The 16,004-nt window shown below is 32.3% G+C and overlaps 4 protein-coding genes across 4 annotated transcripts; all 4 read left to right on the top strand.

Annotated features, from left to right (window-relative positions):
* The first annotated feature begins 1,961 nt into the window (after nucleotides 1–1,961).
* Nucleotides 1,962–3,287, top strand: LOC145632417 (xyloglucan endotransglucosylase/hydrolase protein 24-like). The gene is made up of 3 exons (XM_081684786.1): nucleotides 1,962–2,310; nucleotides 2,415–2,614; nucleotides 2,771–3,287. Exons 1-3 carry the CDS (start codon nucleotides 2,020–2,022, stop codon nucleotides 3,129–3,131), a joined length of 852 nt encoding a protein of 283 aa, XP_081540912.1. The 5' UTR covers nucleotides 1,962–2,019; the 3' UTR covers nucleotides 3,132–3,287.
* A 3,687-nt stretch (nucleotides 3,288–6,974) lies between these two features.
* Nucleotides 6,975–8,998, top strand: LOC145632416 (xyloglucan endotransglucosylase/hydrolase protein 24-like). Its single transcript, XM_081684785.1, has 3 exons — nucleotides 6,975–7,339; nucleotides 8,098–8,297; nucleotides 8,428–8,998. Exons 1-3 carry the CDS (start codon nucleotides 7,043–7,045, stop codon nucleotides 8,783–8,785), a joined length of 855 nt encoding a protein of 284 aa, XP_081540911.1. The 5' UTR covers nucleotides 6,975–7,042; the 3' UTR covers nucleotides 8,786–8,998.
* Nucleotides 8,999–11,316: 2,318 nt separating this feature from the next.
* LOC145631220 (xyloglucan endotransglucosylase protein 1-like) lies at nucleotides 11,317–12,634 on the top strand. The gene is made up of 3 exons (XM_081683312.1): nucleotides 11,317–11,647; nucleotides 11,787–11,986; nucleotides 12,202–12,634. The coding sequence occupies exons 1-3, from the start codon at nucleotides 11,378–11,380 to the stop codon at nucleotides 12,632–12,634; spliced, it is 903 nt and encodes a 300-aa protein (XP_081539438.1). The 5' UTR covers nucleotides 11,317–11,377.
* Nucleotides 12,635–14,388: 1,754 nt separating this feature from the next.
* On the top strand, nucleotides 14,389–15,897 carry LOC145631219 (putative xyloglucan endotransglucosylase/hydrolase protein 16). The gene is made up of 3 exons (XM_081683311.1): nucleotides 14,389–14,713; nucleotides 14,912–15,111; nucleotides 15,220–15,897. Exons 1-3 carry the CDS (start codon nucleotides 14,411–14,413, stop codon nucleotides 15,653–15,655), a joined length of 939 nt encoding a protein of 312 aa, XP_081539437.1. The 5' UTR covers nucleotides 14,389–14,410; the 3' UTR covers nucleotides 15,656–15,897.
* The last annotated feature ends 107 nt before the right edge of the window (nucleotides 15,898–16,004 follow it).

Genomic DNA, 16,004 nt, shown 5'->3' with positions numbered 1-16,004 from the left:
TCAACTTGTTTGAAGTGTGGAGTGTGGATTAAACTTGGTCAATTCTTTCTTTTTCTCTGTTTTTTTTTTTTATTAATTTTATTTTTATAACTTGACTTGCAAAAAATTAATGTATTTTTTAAACTTTAGCTTTGTTACACCCTTTCTTTGTGTTTGGGCCAGCCCATATCATAAAGAAGGTGGCAGGAAGCCTACCATGTGATATAGCCCAAAACCAAAGAGGGAAGTAGAAAGCCCACATGTGATACAACCCAAAACCAACAAACAATAGCATTTAATACTCAAAACGATTTAGAGCGAGAGTGAGAAGAAAAGGTAAAGAATCTCCGCACTTAAAGTACCTTAACTTCAAAGTTTGAAGGTACAAATTTTTTCACTAAATCAAGTTTAGCTTGACAAAATAAAGCAAATAAATTGATATTGTAAACACAAATTTTAAAATCTGCCAAATATAGATTCAAAATAAATGAAACAAAGTGTAAATTTTATTAATTTGATAATTTATGGGTACAATCTCTAATTTGCTCCTCTGATTCGATCTCCACTTTATCTTTGACTTGTTTCACGGGCTGAGCTGACTCTTGATTGAGGGCCGACGAGGCTTGATCTCTATCGAAGATATCTGATGTAGACTTTTGACTTGGGTTGTTGATTGAGGGCCGACGAGGCTTGATCTCTATCGAAGATATCTGATGTAGACTTTTGACTTGGGTTGTTGATTGAGGGCCGACGAGGCTTGATCTCGATCAATGAAGATTTGATATACAGGTTGAACTGGAGTTCTTGATGATTTGATGTTCTTCTTTCCTTCGTGTTGAGGGTCGTCGAGGCTTGATCTCTTCCACGAGTTATCTTCTAGAGCAGAACGACACGCCGAATGCTTGCTGTTCCTCTTCTAGGTTTTGAGAGGATTTCTTTGGAGAAGTTTAGAGTATTTAATTTTGATGAGAGGTTTTCTCTGAAGAGGTTTAGAGTATTTGAGAGTTTTCTCTGTATTTTTCCTCTCCCCAAATGATGTGAAGAGAGCTCTATTTATAGAGTGTATGAAACCTAGGGTTAGGGTTAAATGTACATTGGAATTGGGCCTTTGACTTGGTAATCTTGACTCATTTATGTAGCTTAACCCATTTAAATAGGTTTTTACTATTAAATGAATAAATTTAATCAAAATAATTAAAATGGGCTAATTTATATTATTTTACCCAAAATAATTAATTTTAAATAAATAGTCAAACCATTAAGTCAACAAATTGACTTTTGACCCATATAATATCCAATGTGGCATTTATATAAATTTTTCATGCCTACAGATACATTAACGACTTTTTGTATGTAAAGACAAATAACCATTAAAGGTGTATTCCCAAGACAATCTAAAATAAACCAAGCGCTATAGAATGCCAATTGCTAGTTTGCAAGTTTTTATTTGTGCATGTGTACCAACATCTAGTAACAAAATCATATTGTAATAACTTATAAAAAATGCTTTATTTTAGGTTGTCATACATATATTTGAGGTAAGATATTTACCAATATTTTTAACAGAGTAGAATTAAATACTAAACAATAATTTTCTTGAATAATTTCAGAATTTTTTCATTAAAAAACACAGCAAAATTAGTATTTTTCGGTGCTGCATGATTTAAAAACAGACCAATTCCATAATTTCAAACAATTATTTCTCCACAAAATCGGTAGAACTAGAGTACCAACCAAATCCAAGGGACCCACCAAAAAAAAAAAACACAATTCGATTTCAGATCAATATTTCCTAAATAAAATTATAAAAAAATACAATCAATAATATTTCGGTTGGATTTAATAATTGACCAGCTAATACTCCTTACTCCAGTTACTACCTTTACGTCTTACATTATTATTCAAACTACGTACTATGAACTTTCCTAACTTATTTTATTTGCATGTCTATTATCTATATATACCTCGTCTTTTATTCATTCTTAATCATCTTTAACACATTCATTAATAATTCATCTTTTTTATTTTTGTTACAAAAAAATGGGAATTTTCTCAAATGATAAAGCTCTTGTGCTTAAGTTTGCTTTAGTGGTTGCTATTATGGTAACCTCTACGGCTTACGGCGCAGGCAACTTTTTCGACGATTTTGAAACAACGTTTGGTGGTGATAGGGTGCAAATTTCCGGCTCTCGTAGCGAGCAACTCTCGCTCGCCTTAGATCAGGGTTCAGGATCCGGGTTCCGGTCTAAGAAGGAATACTTGTTTGGAAGAATTGACATGCAAATGAAACTTGTTCCTGGTAATTCTGCTGGTACTGTCACGACGTTATATGTAAGTCTATCTTAATTTAATTGGTAGCTTATATTATATGATATTTTTAGTACAAAAATTTTAAGGTTTATGTTTGATGATTAAAATGTCGTTGTTGCTTGCAGTTGACATCTGATCAAAGCACAGGAAGACACGATGAGATCGATTTCGAGTTCTTAGGGAACGTAACTGGCCAGCCTTACACTCTTCACACCAATGTGTTTAGCCAAGGACAAGGCAATAGGGAACAACAATTCCACCTTTGGTTTGACCCAACAAGCAACTTTCACACCTATTCCATTGTTTGGAACCCACAACTAATTATGTAAGTCAATTTAATTGTACCAAATTAAAATATCTGTGCAACGGGTCGAGTAACATGAGTACCAGTCGATTTTACAAGGCCTACCTGACTTTGTAGTATGTACAATATAATACTATATGTAGCAAATTTTAATTAAGCTTTAATTATATTTTATAGGTTCTTGGTGGATGAAACACCCTTAAGAGTATTCAGAAACTACGAGAACAAAGGGATTACATTTTTCCCAAAGAGCCAACCCCAAAGAATATACGCTAGTCTTTGGAATGCCGACGATTGGGCAACACAAGGAGGATTGGTGAAGACAGATTGGTCTAAGGCTCCCTTCAACGCCTACTACCGGAACTTCAACATCGACACCTCGACGAACGGGAAGTGGAAGACTCATGATCTTGATGCAAACAGCAGGAGAAGAATGAAATGGGTTCAAGATAACTATATGATCTACAATTATTGCACTGATTGGAAGAGATTTTCTCAAGCTTTTCCTCCAGAGTGCAAGCATGCCAAGTTTAATTAAGGGGTGAAAATATGGACATATAATATATTTGCATGCATGGCCTACCATTTAATTCATATTGTATTTTAATTTGATTCTTTATTCATAAATTATATACTTGTATTCATTTCACTTTGTATTTTAGGTTTATACATGAATTTACATTTTTATGTGTAATTGTAATCATAAGATATTCAATAAAATCAAATTGATTGATATATTTTTATAATTAAACTAAAGTGCACCCGGGTGTATTTAACAAATTCTAGTTATTAATAACGACATTAGAAAGCTGATATATATCGGAAAACTTATTACTTGTAATATTTACAAGAAATTGTAGGAATATAAGAATGTACTCGTAAATCTCTATTATATAAACTAAGGGGTGATGTAGACTAGAGTAGCGGTGTACATATATAATGCCTGAAATAGTAAAATGTCCTTAATTATATAGATGTATGCTTTTAGTAAAAGGGGAAAAAAATGTTGAATGAAATCTTACCAATTTTTGTAAGGAAAAACCAACCAAAAATTTTTATGGGTGAAATTGTTTTGTTCCACATACGGTGAGACAAAAATTGATGTCATACACAATATGGAGGTTGGAAATTTGGCAGATTGGTAAAAAACTAAAATCCAATAATTATTGAAATCATCGGATCATGAAATATATATGTTTGATGTCCACATGTAATTGTCCTGCGTTAGCGAATAGGAGAAATAATAATTACAAACGAGTATTTTATAAGGTTGAATAGTTACTACTTTAATTATTAGTTATTTAGGAATGAAACTTTTTACAGAGTATAAGCTTGTATGAGTAACTTGTAAGTGGATCAAAATGTACTCATTTTTTGTAGAAAAATGATAAATTTAGATAAGTTGATCTTATTAATGACAAAATATGTTGAGATAAGGTAAATTTAGATAAGTCTAAATTAATTGAATCACACATCTTAGGCTTATATAAACTTACTTCTAATCGTTTTCAGGTGAATAATAGAGACCACGTTATTATTATACAAGTATATGATGATTACAGAAAATTACAAAACAGTTTATAGAAGCAGACAAATATATGAAATATAATGCAAGAATCTAATGGAAGACAGATGAGAATTTTATAGAAAGTATTCCTTATTAGCTAACATGCATTTTGTCTTTGTAACTCCAAAGAATAATCCAAAAAAACATCAATTTTCTTTCTTTCTTTTTGATTAAGAGCCAAATATGTCACAATCACCATTGCAAAATTTGCCATATTGTACCTCGATTGACCCAATATTAGAGCGTAATCCCTCAATATTAGTAAGGCTCACTTAGCTAATATAAGGATGGAAAATTACACCTAATTTTATGGCACAATAGGCCTAAAAATGCTTCTTAGTATCAATGAAAGTACATCTAAGATTGATTAATCAAGCTAGCATTAAACTCTAAATATTGCAATTGATAAAGAACAAACTAATGATATGTGTACATCGATACATGTAATTAGTGTATGTGGGTCAACAATTTTCTAATTTTATTGAGTTAACAAAAACAAAATACACAACTACATTTAATTTTTCAAAAGCTAATAATTTTAGCTCTCGATAAAAGTTACCACTGTTACTCCGAAGTTAATAAATACCTTCAACACTAGATTTCCAAATACTCCACTTTTATGTGGTTTGACTAAGTTACTAAACAAAAGCTTTTACCAAACATGGCCATAATCCTTGTAAATTTAATTTGCTCAAAATTTTCTTTCATTAGGTCATGTTATATCAAAAATATATTAAATTTCGTTTCCATAGGAATTTCAAGGCCCAAACCCGCATGCTAGTTGGCTAGATTGGTCCAATGACCATTGGCCATGGTTCATGCCGTGTCAAGAACTTATAAAGGTTTTCTTGGATGAGTAATTCAAGGCCCAAGCCCACATGCTAACGTGCCAAGGCAATATAATGTACGTTCCCAATAAATAAAATTATGGCTGCGGCATATCATCTCTTAATTTTATGTCATGTCGTGTCATATATTGATGTATAAATTTTCTTATATATGATGACTTGATGTTTGATTGTGCATATTCGATTCAGGAAACCTAGACTAGGTCTTGAAAATCCATTTATAAGTTGACCCACAATCTGATACTCTTCTTCTCTCATCCCTACCCTAGCACACAAATGCATGTGCGTACATGTTAATGTGTTTGCATGGATGAGTGATCTAATAAATAAATGCATAACAACTAACTTTAATTACGTACTTAACTCATACTATGATGACAAATGTATTTTTCATTGAAGTACATTGTTTTCGAGTTATTAGTGATACACAAGTACATGTTCACATATAGTCACATCAACGATCATATAGTACCAACATGCCCTTGTTAAAGACTAAGAAAATTACAATCAAGATACTCCGTAATATACATCGTATGTACAAGTGTACAACTAAGAGCCTGTTCTCTTCACATTATTTTCAGTTCAGTTCAGTTCAGCTCCAATAAGTTCAGTTCAGTTCAGTTCGGTTGATTTCCTTCTCTCATAAAATATTCAGTTCAATTCATCTCCAATAAGTTCAGTTCAGCTCATTCAGTCAATCTAAACAGACCCTAACTGGTTGTACAGATAAAACTTTGTTAAACAAACATACATATAAATTGAATGGACACAATTTATATATGATCGAGTAGTAAGTATATAAATTATTCTTGTATATTGTTTAATCCATTTATTCTAGAAAATTAATTTTATGTGTGAAAATGTATAGACATTGCACGTTGACATAAGAGTTGAATTCATAATAATTAATAGTATAACACTTATAGCAAAATCTTTCAATAATGTAGTTGTTACATAAATTCTAGTACAATCATGAAAATAGTAGAGCAAAAATGCCAACTAAAACCAGGCTGACTTACTACATGCAAGTTACAAGATGACTACAAACCTAATTTCAATTGCAGCTAGCTGTTGATGTTACTTCTTACACTTGATGTTGAAAGAGTGTGAAGAATTTAGGATTGAGATAGAAATAGCTTAGCAATTTAGCATTGCTCTACATTATATTGATAGGAGTATGAAAATTCAACTTACAATTATGACAACTACAGAAAATTAATAATTCAACACTTATATTAACTCGTACTCCGTGTTTGGAAAAATAATAAGTAATACATACAATGACGTTTAAAAGCTAAAATTTTGTTTAATTAAGTAGAAAGTACCCGTATTTTATTACTTATTAAAAATACTTTTGTAAACTACATGCATTAATCAAATTTTTTTTTTCCAATCACACACAGTACAACAAAGAAAATTAATGCTTTCTTAAAAAAATGAAAATGATTACTACAATCGTAATAAAAGATAATGCAATAACAATTAAAAATTATTAAGTATTAATAACATTATTGATTATCGACCTAATTTTGTTATACATTATTATTAAACTAATACTTCAAAAAATATATTTAATTTTTGTATGCAACTTTAAGAGTCGTTTATATCATAAACTTAAATCGATAAATAAAAATATTAACTTTTCGACCCTATGCTTTGATTATAGCCATTTAAACATACGCGTGCATGATTGTTTCATAAAATTATGAACCACACAAAAAATCTATACAACTATCTTAGCTAAGTGCCAACCAATTTATAAAGGGACCTACAAAAAAAACACGAAATTAATTTTGGATCAATATTTTCGGGTGAGTCTGATTATTGAGCCAGCTAATACTCCCTAGTCCCTACTATAGTTGTTACTCTTTCCATTCACATATTATTATTACTAAAAAATTTAATAAATCTTCCTTCTTTTGCATATTATCCACTTCACACTACTATATAAATACCTCTTCTTCCACTCTTTCTTAACCACATCCCACACTCTGCTTAGCTTCTTATCTTTACTACTACAACCAAAAAAAAAATATGGGGACTAGGCATGACAATAATGTTATTGTGCTTAAAGTTGTAACCTCGGTCGTGGTTGCTCTTATGTTGTGCACCACGGCCTATGGTCTCGGGAACTTTAACACCGATTTTGAACCCACATTTGGTGGTCCGAGGGTTCGTGTATCCGGTCCTGGTGGCCAACAACTTGCACTTACCCTAGATAGGGGTTCAGGGTCCGGGTTCCGTTCTAAGAGGGAGTATTTGTTTGGAAGGATTGATATGCAGATGAAATTTGTTTCTGGTAACTCTGCTGGTACCGTCACTACCTTATATGTAAGTTGCTTACAATTACTTGGTAACATGCATTATCCTTGGTTACTTATTAGTGGTCTTATGTTGCGATTAAATAATATTTTAATTTAGTATATCCCATCGTGTCTAAAAGTTCTTTCTATTTAAACGTTGGTTGTTATTTATAGTTACCTTGTTAGAAAATCAATACATGAAAACCTTATAGATATTAATTGAGAGCTAGAGTAACCTGCTTATCAAAGTGGTGAAACAATTAAAATCAAATTTCTCAATCGTAAAAAAAGTTGGTTCGAGCAACATTTACTATTTCGTACTAGAAAGGTGTGCTGACTTTTATTATAGCATTTACTTTCCAAAATTTAAGCTGGTTGTTTTACATTAAAACGTCTAACAACTACTATACGAGTAAATGATTTACGATATATATTTCAAAATATATTTACTGCTAGTCAGCTACCAGACGATGACCGAGTAAAACAACAAGTACTAGCTAATAGCTAGCAATATTAATTACTTAAAGGTCAAATAAGCTAGATAAACCAACTTACAACTACTTTATTTGAAGTACGTTATTTAATTACTTTCCCGCCTCTAGATATTGTTCCTATTTTGACTTTTTTTTTTACAAAATAGGAACAACATTTAGAGACGATGGTGGGAACATAGTACTAATTATAATAAGGCCGATTATTATTTTATCCGTTAGTCATAGTTTAATTCTTAAAAATAGTAATCGTATTATAGTTGCTTATCATACATTACGACGTTATCATATGCAGTTGTCATCTGATCAAAGCACGGGAAGGCACGATGAAATCGATTTCGAGTTCTTAGGGAACGTTTCCGGCCAGCCATACACCATCCACACCAATGTGTTCAGCCAAGGGCAAGGCAACAGGGAGCAACAATTCCACCTATGGTTCGACCCGTCTCTAAACTTTCATACCTATTCCATTGTTTGGAATCCAAAACTCATCATGTAAGTACACTTAAATTATTATTTTTTTTGCTACATTTAAAATATGAACGTACATACGTATAGTAATTCTTTACTAAAACTTGTCACATACTAGTCATATTTAATTAATGTAAGACCTTTGACTTTTCAGGTTCTTGGTTGACGAAACACCTTTAAGAATATTCAGAAACTACGAAAACAAAGGAATAACGTTTTTCCCTAAAATCCAACAACAAAGAATATACGCTAGTCTTTGGAATGCCGACGATTGGGCTACACAAGGCGGATTGGTTAAGACAGATTGGTCTAAGGCTCCCTTCACGGCCTACTACCGCAACGTTAACATCAACACCGCGAGGAACGGGAGATGGATGACCCATGACCTTGATGCAAACAGCCGGAGGAAATTGAGATGGGTTCAAAAAAACTACATGATCTACAATTATTGTACCGATTGGAAGCGATTCTCTCAAGCCTTTCCACCCGAGTGCAAGCACGGTTTCGAGTAGGGAAACAAACAACATTATATTGTTTGACAAAAGATGCATCGCTTTGAGTTTTTACACCATTGTTATTCATCATAGATTGCTCTACTGATATTGTTGAAGTAACGTTTGTTTTAATTCTTGAAAAGTTACTATAAAAAGCATTATTGTACGTGTGATATTGATCAAAATGTATACTTTTGCTATTTTTATATCAATATATTTATTATAAACTAAGGTCAAGTGTGTTTGCTTTTCATTTTTCAATCCATACATGATTTACAAGTTACAAGATTGAGTCAAATAGTTTGAAAATCTGTTGTATTATTGTGAAGCAATTTCAAAATGAAATCAATTATTATTCACACTTATTCCACTCCCAATTTTTAAGATCATATATATAATATATTGTGCATGTATCTTTTTAGTCTTTGAGTCTTCTTCGAAGTCTTACCTAGCTACATACATAAAATAAATATATCCTAAAATTATGCAACTCTCCTAAGTGTGCATACTCATCATACACAATTTTTTTTAAAAAAAAATTGCCTAATGTTGTGCATACATGATAAAATTAGATATAGTTAGAAATCTATTTTAATTAGCTTTAATTATGAGTGTCACTTATTGAAGAAAGAGGAATCATACACGGTTTCATTATTTTATATGATAGATGATGAGTTACTCCTATTATTATCATCAATTGGTTTTAGTACTACGTATATATGAACCTCCTTGGGCCTAGCTTGTTTTTGGCAAACTCTGTTTTCCGATTTTCTCTTGTTTTGGTTATTAAGACTTATGTCATTGGTATTATTATTATTAAAATTAAAAACTACATCACATAATGCAATTAGTTTTTTTTTTTTTTTTTACTATAGTTACAAAGCTAAGTATCGCACGAGGATTATCTAATTATATATATACAGCAAAACAAAAACGGTGTACACTACTTTATTGCTTTCCTGGCCCCATTTTCTTTCTCTTTTTTCCTCATTTTGATTTATGTTGTAGCCCTTGTAGGTGTCATATCATGTGACTTGTTCAATAATGAATTAGTTAAAAAAAAAAATTTAATAAAAACAAATGAAATGGAAGGATTAAAATAAGTAGGGAAAAGATAATGATAAATGTAACCTTTACTATTCATATGGTATCTTAGTAGAATGGAAACAAATTGAGTAAAATGTGATTAAGGAAACGTATTTGGTTTCCACTAGTTTGTCAAGGGTAACAAATTGAGGGATTTTGTTACCCCTCGAAAAGGGTATTTGTTACTTTTAACCCATACTAAACAATTATAAATAAAAACACTTATTGGAATCAGATTCCTACATCTAAAATTACTATACCAAACGCCTCTTTAGTATGTACAATTATATGGTTGGCTTCTTAAACATTACGAGTAAGAGCATAACCTTTACCAAAATATAATATACTCTTTCAAGCTATATATGTTATATTAAAGAACATAATTTAACCTACCAAAAAATAGCATTGTCAATTGCAAAAATAAATAATATGAAATAACATTATCGATCTATATATGTTATGCATCAAAATAAATGATAAATATGTATATCTAAGATATCTATTCCTAATGTATTCCCATTGCATATTAGAATTTATAATAGACGAGACTTGTTGTTCGAATCTCAAAGAAGATTAATGAGATAAATTGAAGCCCAAACTAAAGATCAATGAAGATAAAGATAGTGAAGGTTCAATCATTAATATAATAGTATGGATCTTGCTTTACGATCCTATGACAAAGCTTAAAAGGCAATGACGACTTCAAGGTTTAAACTAATGGCATCGACACTAAATTTAAGTAACATACACTATTTTGTCATCTAGCTAATTTTACTTAAATTAAACATAATCCTATAAAGATTAAGTTCTAAAACTAAAAAACTATATTAATTACGTAGTAATAATAAATTACAATAAATGATAAAACTAGATAATAATCCTAATATACAAGAATATAACCAACTAATAATTTATGTAAAGCCATCTACTTGTTCCCGCATCATTGTCTCAATCATAGCTTATGTTCTTCTTATTCACATGCTATCACACATGATAAAACTTGCTAGATTATCATCGAATATAGAGAAAAACCATTAGTAATATAATTATGTACTTTGTATAATCATAAAAAAAAAATAAGAGTTAATTCCCAATGGCTTAAGCTTTGATCTTATAATTAACAAATAAACTTCTTGTGTACTTAATAAGTTAATATACCCTATATTAGTACTATATGATTTAACTCCATAAAAGACATAAATAATTCGGAATATTGTATGAATTAAAACTAAGGAAACTAACAAAAAAAAAAAAAAAAACAGAATTATTATTCCAATTGGATCAAGTTTTAGTAAATTATGAAGTTAATAACATGATGATAGTCCAGCTAATTATGCTTTAAACTCCAGTTGTTGTATCTTTGTCTTACATTACTCATTCTGAAATTCCATGTGACTTATCTTCACACTTCACTAGTATATATACACTTGATCTTACACTCTTTCTAAATCATCTCACAAACTTATAACTTATCTACAAATTAAAATACTTAAATCATCATTTTTTTTTTTTGTAGTAAACATTATGGGAAATTTAGCAAAATATTTTGTGATGGTTGTTCTTATGGTGTGCCCTAGTGTTTATGGTATAGGTCGTTTTAGTGATGAATTTGAGCCTACTTTTGGTGGTAATAGAGTTCGAGTTTGGGGCCGGACCAACCAGCTTCTTTCATTGTCCTTAGACAAGTATTCCGGATCTGGATTCCGGTCTAAGAAAGAATACTTGTATGGAAGGGTCGATATGCAGGTTAAACTTGTTGGTGGTAACTCTGCTGGCACCGTTACTACTCTTTATGTAAGTCCGTTTATGCTGCTAAAATTATATTCCGTAGTTTATATTTCAGTTTGTTTAGTTCATGAAAAAATTTAGTGACACAATTGTAGCAATAATATGTATAAGCTGCATGTTAATCTTATGGCATTGTGACTTGTAGTTAACATCGGATCAAAGCACGGGTATACACGACGAGATCGATTTCGAGTTCTTGGGGAATGTTAGTGGCCACCCTTACACCTTGCACACCAATGTGTTCAGCCATGGGAAAGGCAACAGGGAGCAACAATTCCACCTTTGGTTTGACCCAACCGCGAACTTCCATACTTATTCCTTTGTTTGGAACCCAAAACTCATCATGTAAGTCATATTAAATCAACTATTTATCTTTGCCCCTTTATCTCTATAGAGTTGTGCATATACTTTCTAAACTACAAATAGTCACGTATACTAGTTTAAAATGTCTGAAAAATCTAGTTAGATTTTATTGCATGTCAGTATTTAAATGTGTCAGATACAAAATTACAAATAGGTTGACTTTTATCAATCTTTTGATGATTAATTTAAAATTACAGGTTCTTGGTCGATGAAACACCAATAAGGGTGTTTAGAAACTATGAGAAGCATGGAGTTGCATTTCCAAAGAATCAACCCATGAGAATATGCTCAAGCCTATGGAATGCAGATGATTGGGCCACACAAGGTGGATTAGTAAAGACAGATTGGTCCAAGGCCCCATTTAAGGCCTACTTTCGTAACTTCAATATTGATGCTTGTGTTGGGCCGATTAGACCCCATTCCTCTTGCGTAACTGGCCCAACATCCTTTGCCCACTCTAGAGGGCCAACCTATAGAAAGCCTGCACGTGGCACATGGAGGAACCACGATCTTGATGCTAGATCAAGGAATAGAATGAGGTGGGTCCAGAAGCATTTCATGGTTTATGATTATTGCAAAGATTGGAAGCGATTCTCATCTCAAGGTTACCCTCCTGAATGCAAGCACTAATTGAGACATTTTGTTTGGTTTGACGAAAAATGTTTTCATTCAAGAAGTATTATGTAATCAAATTAATTCTTTTATTCTTTCACAATAAACTCAAATTGATGTATGAATATTGATTACTCGGTACTTATTACTTCAATTACTCTTCGGTACACAAAGTTTTGTTATCAATGACTACGCAATTAAATAATTCTCTTATTTAATTCGATTTAACATGTGGAATTCAATTAACTTAGTTGATTAAATTTTTGGGATTGGTATCCAAAACTTGGAGTTCAAGCTCCTTCGACACAACCCTATGTGGCTCTCTGCATCAAAAATTAACTCGATTGACCTTGTAACTCCATATGTTTCATTTACTAACCCTTCAATTTGTTTCGGATTCACTATTTAGTGCATTAAATTTTTATTTCTTATTTCTTTGTTGATGGGTAGAAATTAAAGTTGTTGTGATATGCTGATAGAAGATACTCGATCTTATATTTGAGCGTATATTACTATTAGTCTACCACCGCAGAGACTTTAACCAATAAACCTAATTCGTATGAAGTTTCTTGAGATTGAAGGAGATTACTATTGTTGCAAATCTTGCGATAAGATGCTACATGAAATAATGAACTGGCGTTGACAAACAACAAGCAGCTTAGCAAGTGAGTAACCGAGGAAGTTGTTTTCCATAAGAGACGACTTAATTAAACTAAAGTTGCTTACTTTTCTTAATAATGAATTGATGAATTTAGTCACTACTCAGCAAGATACCTAGTTTAAGCGTTGACATTACCTTTATTAAATTACATTATTGAACATGGTGCACATATGGGTGCATGCTACATAATTCAAGATATGCTCACAAAATTAATTAGCACCTAAATTAGAAAGTTAATTCGAACGACAACCTAGATTAAAGGGGATTCTTGTACCACCATATACATTTGACAAAACTTGTATTGTTTTGACTGTTAGAGAAAAAAGTCTTGGCAAAGGAAGTATTAAATTATATGCCTAATTCGAGCTAATAAATTAAAAGTTCATCCGACGTGGCAACACAACACGAATCGAACACGAAATAAGTGGGTCAAGTCCTTTTTTTTATCAACATGATGAGCTTGTCGTATAACATACCTAGCTTAGGAAAAGCGCATTGCAATTGCCTCATGTCTAGCACAACAATACAAACAAATTTAAAACTTATAATAGATTAATTGGATTCACCTCGGTAATCAAATGACACACCCAATAAATTAAGAAATTGCTAATTACTCCACCCATGACCATCGTAGCTAGGTATAATGTGCGTCATACTCGCTCTCAGTTAATCTCCTTTTTCATTAGATTTGCATGTTCTTTTAGTATGCATGTCCTTTGAGATGTGTGTATTTCTAAAAACACGATATGCATCATGCTCCCAAATGCTTAATTAAAATAATTTGTGTTGAGGAACAACAAAAAAATTTATAACTATAGCTATTGTCTAAATCGTTGACTTTTAACATATTAGTATATTTCATCAATACTAAATTAAGATGAAAATGGATTAACGAGTTTTATTACTTTGACTAATTAAATTATAATTGGCCAGCTTATACTCTCAAATCCACAGTTAGCTCCGCGTTAAGTATACACTAGCTAAGAACCTTCCCTCTTATAAACCATGCATTAGATCTACGTTACTAATACTAATAATTCACCATATTACATGTATATATATGCCTATCTCTTGAACTATATTCTTCACTCAACTACAAATAAACATAAATCTTCTTCATTATAAGAAAAAACATGGCATTTTCATCACATTGGCATGACAAGTACAAGTTGCTTGTGCCTAAGATTGTTCTGCTAGTTACTGCCATGGTCAGCAGTACCGCCTTCGCTGCAGGCAGCTTCAGGGATGAGTTTCAGCCCACTTTTGGAGACAACAGAGTTCGGATCTTCGGTCAGGATGGCCGTCTCTTATCTCTTACCCTAGACAAGTATACTGGATCCGGGTTTCGGTCCCAGAAGGAATACTTGTATGGAAGGATTGATATGCAAATTAAACTCGTTCCTGGTAACTCTGCTGGCACCGTCACAACATTTTATGTAAGCCCCATTTTTTCACGTTATTATTATTACTACCTTAATTTTTATCTGCAAATTTGGGATATTTTTGGTGAGAAAAAAAAATTCCAAAATTGCAAATAATAGTTAACAGAAGTACAAGTTATAGTCCTTGCATTATATGCATTTGAATGGCAGCTAAGTTGTACAATTTGCTGATTTTTGTATTACAATTTGCAGTTATCAGCTGATCAAACCACAGGTATCCATGATGAGATTGATTTCGAGTTCTTGGGAAACTCGAGTGGCAATCCTTACACCGTCCACACGAATGTGTTCAGCCAGGGGAAAGGAAGCAGGGAGCAGCAATTCAAACTATGGTTTGATCCTACCAAGAACTTCCACACTTACTCCATTGTTTGGAACACAAAACTCATCATGTAAATAAGCTAAACACCACTTCAATTACTAGTTTGTTTTATGAGCGCGTTTTTATTTTCTTTCTGAACATATGTTTAACTCTATGTGAACATTGATTTAACTTGCAGGTTTTTGGTGGATGAAACACCAATAAGAATATTCAGAAACCATGAAAAACATGGAGTTGCATTCCCAAAGAACCAGCCTATGACAATACACTCTAGCCTTTGGAATGCTGACGATTGGGCTACTCAAGGTGGCTTGGTGAAGACAGATTGGTCCAAGGCCCCCTTCACTGCCTACTATCGTAACTTCAATATCGATGCCTGTGTTGTAGGTAGCAGCTCCTCCTCTTGTGCTTTTGAACCTGAGGCTTCCATCAACTCTGAAAGGCCGGCTAATGGAGGGACAACGCGTGCTTCATGGAGAAGCCATGATCTCGATGCAAATGGCAGGAAAAGAATGAGATGGGTGCATAAGCATTTTAAGGTTTATGATTATTGTAGTGATTCAAAGCGATTTCCTCAAGGCTATCCTACTGAGTGCAAGCATAACAGGGTTTAAAGGATAGAAGAGGAAACTAAATCCTTATCATATCAACGCATATATGGCATAAATTAAATTAAATTGATTTTTTTTTTTCACATTGGAAATTCTTTGTATTTGATTGATCAATAATCTATTTACATTCTTTGATTCATAAAAAATAAAAAGTCCTGTTTTAGTCCTTTTAATTTGTTGACCTCTTTCGAATGTTTTAAACCTCTTTATAGTCTGCCTCCAAGCGAAAATTCCTGTATATTTAGTACAGCATAAACATATGCTACGGTGAAGTAATCAAGTGGCCGAAAATATGACTATCATTCTTCCAAACTAAAGAAAAGTAAAGGATATTAGCTAAGCATACCAAAAA

This window comes from Chenopodium album, chromosome 5 (genome assembly GCF_948465745.1).
Source record: "Chenopodium album chromosome 5, dcCheAlbu1.1, whole genome shotgun sequence".
Classification (NCBI taxonomy): Eukaryota; Viridiplantae; Streptophyta; class Magnoliopsida; order Caryophyllales; family Amaranthaceae; genus Chenopodium; species Chenopodium album.
The sequence above is the reverse complement of the archived record's forward strand: the minus strand, read 5'-3'. Positions and strand labels throughout refer to the sequence as shown.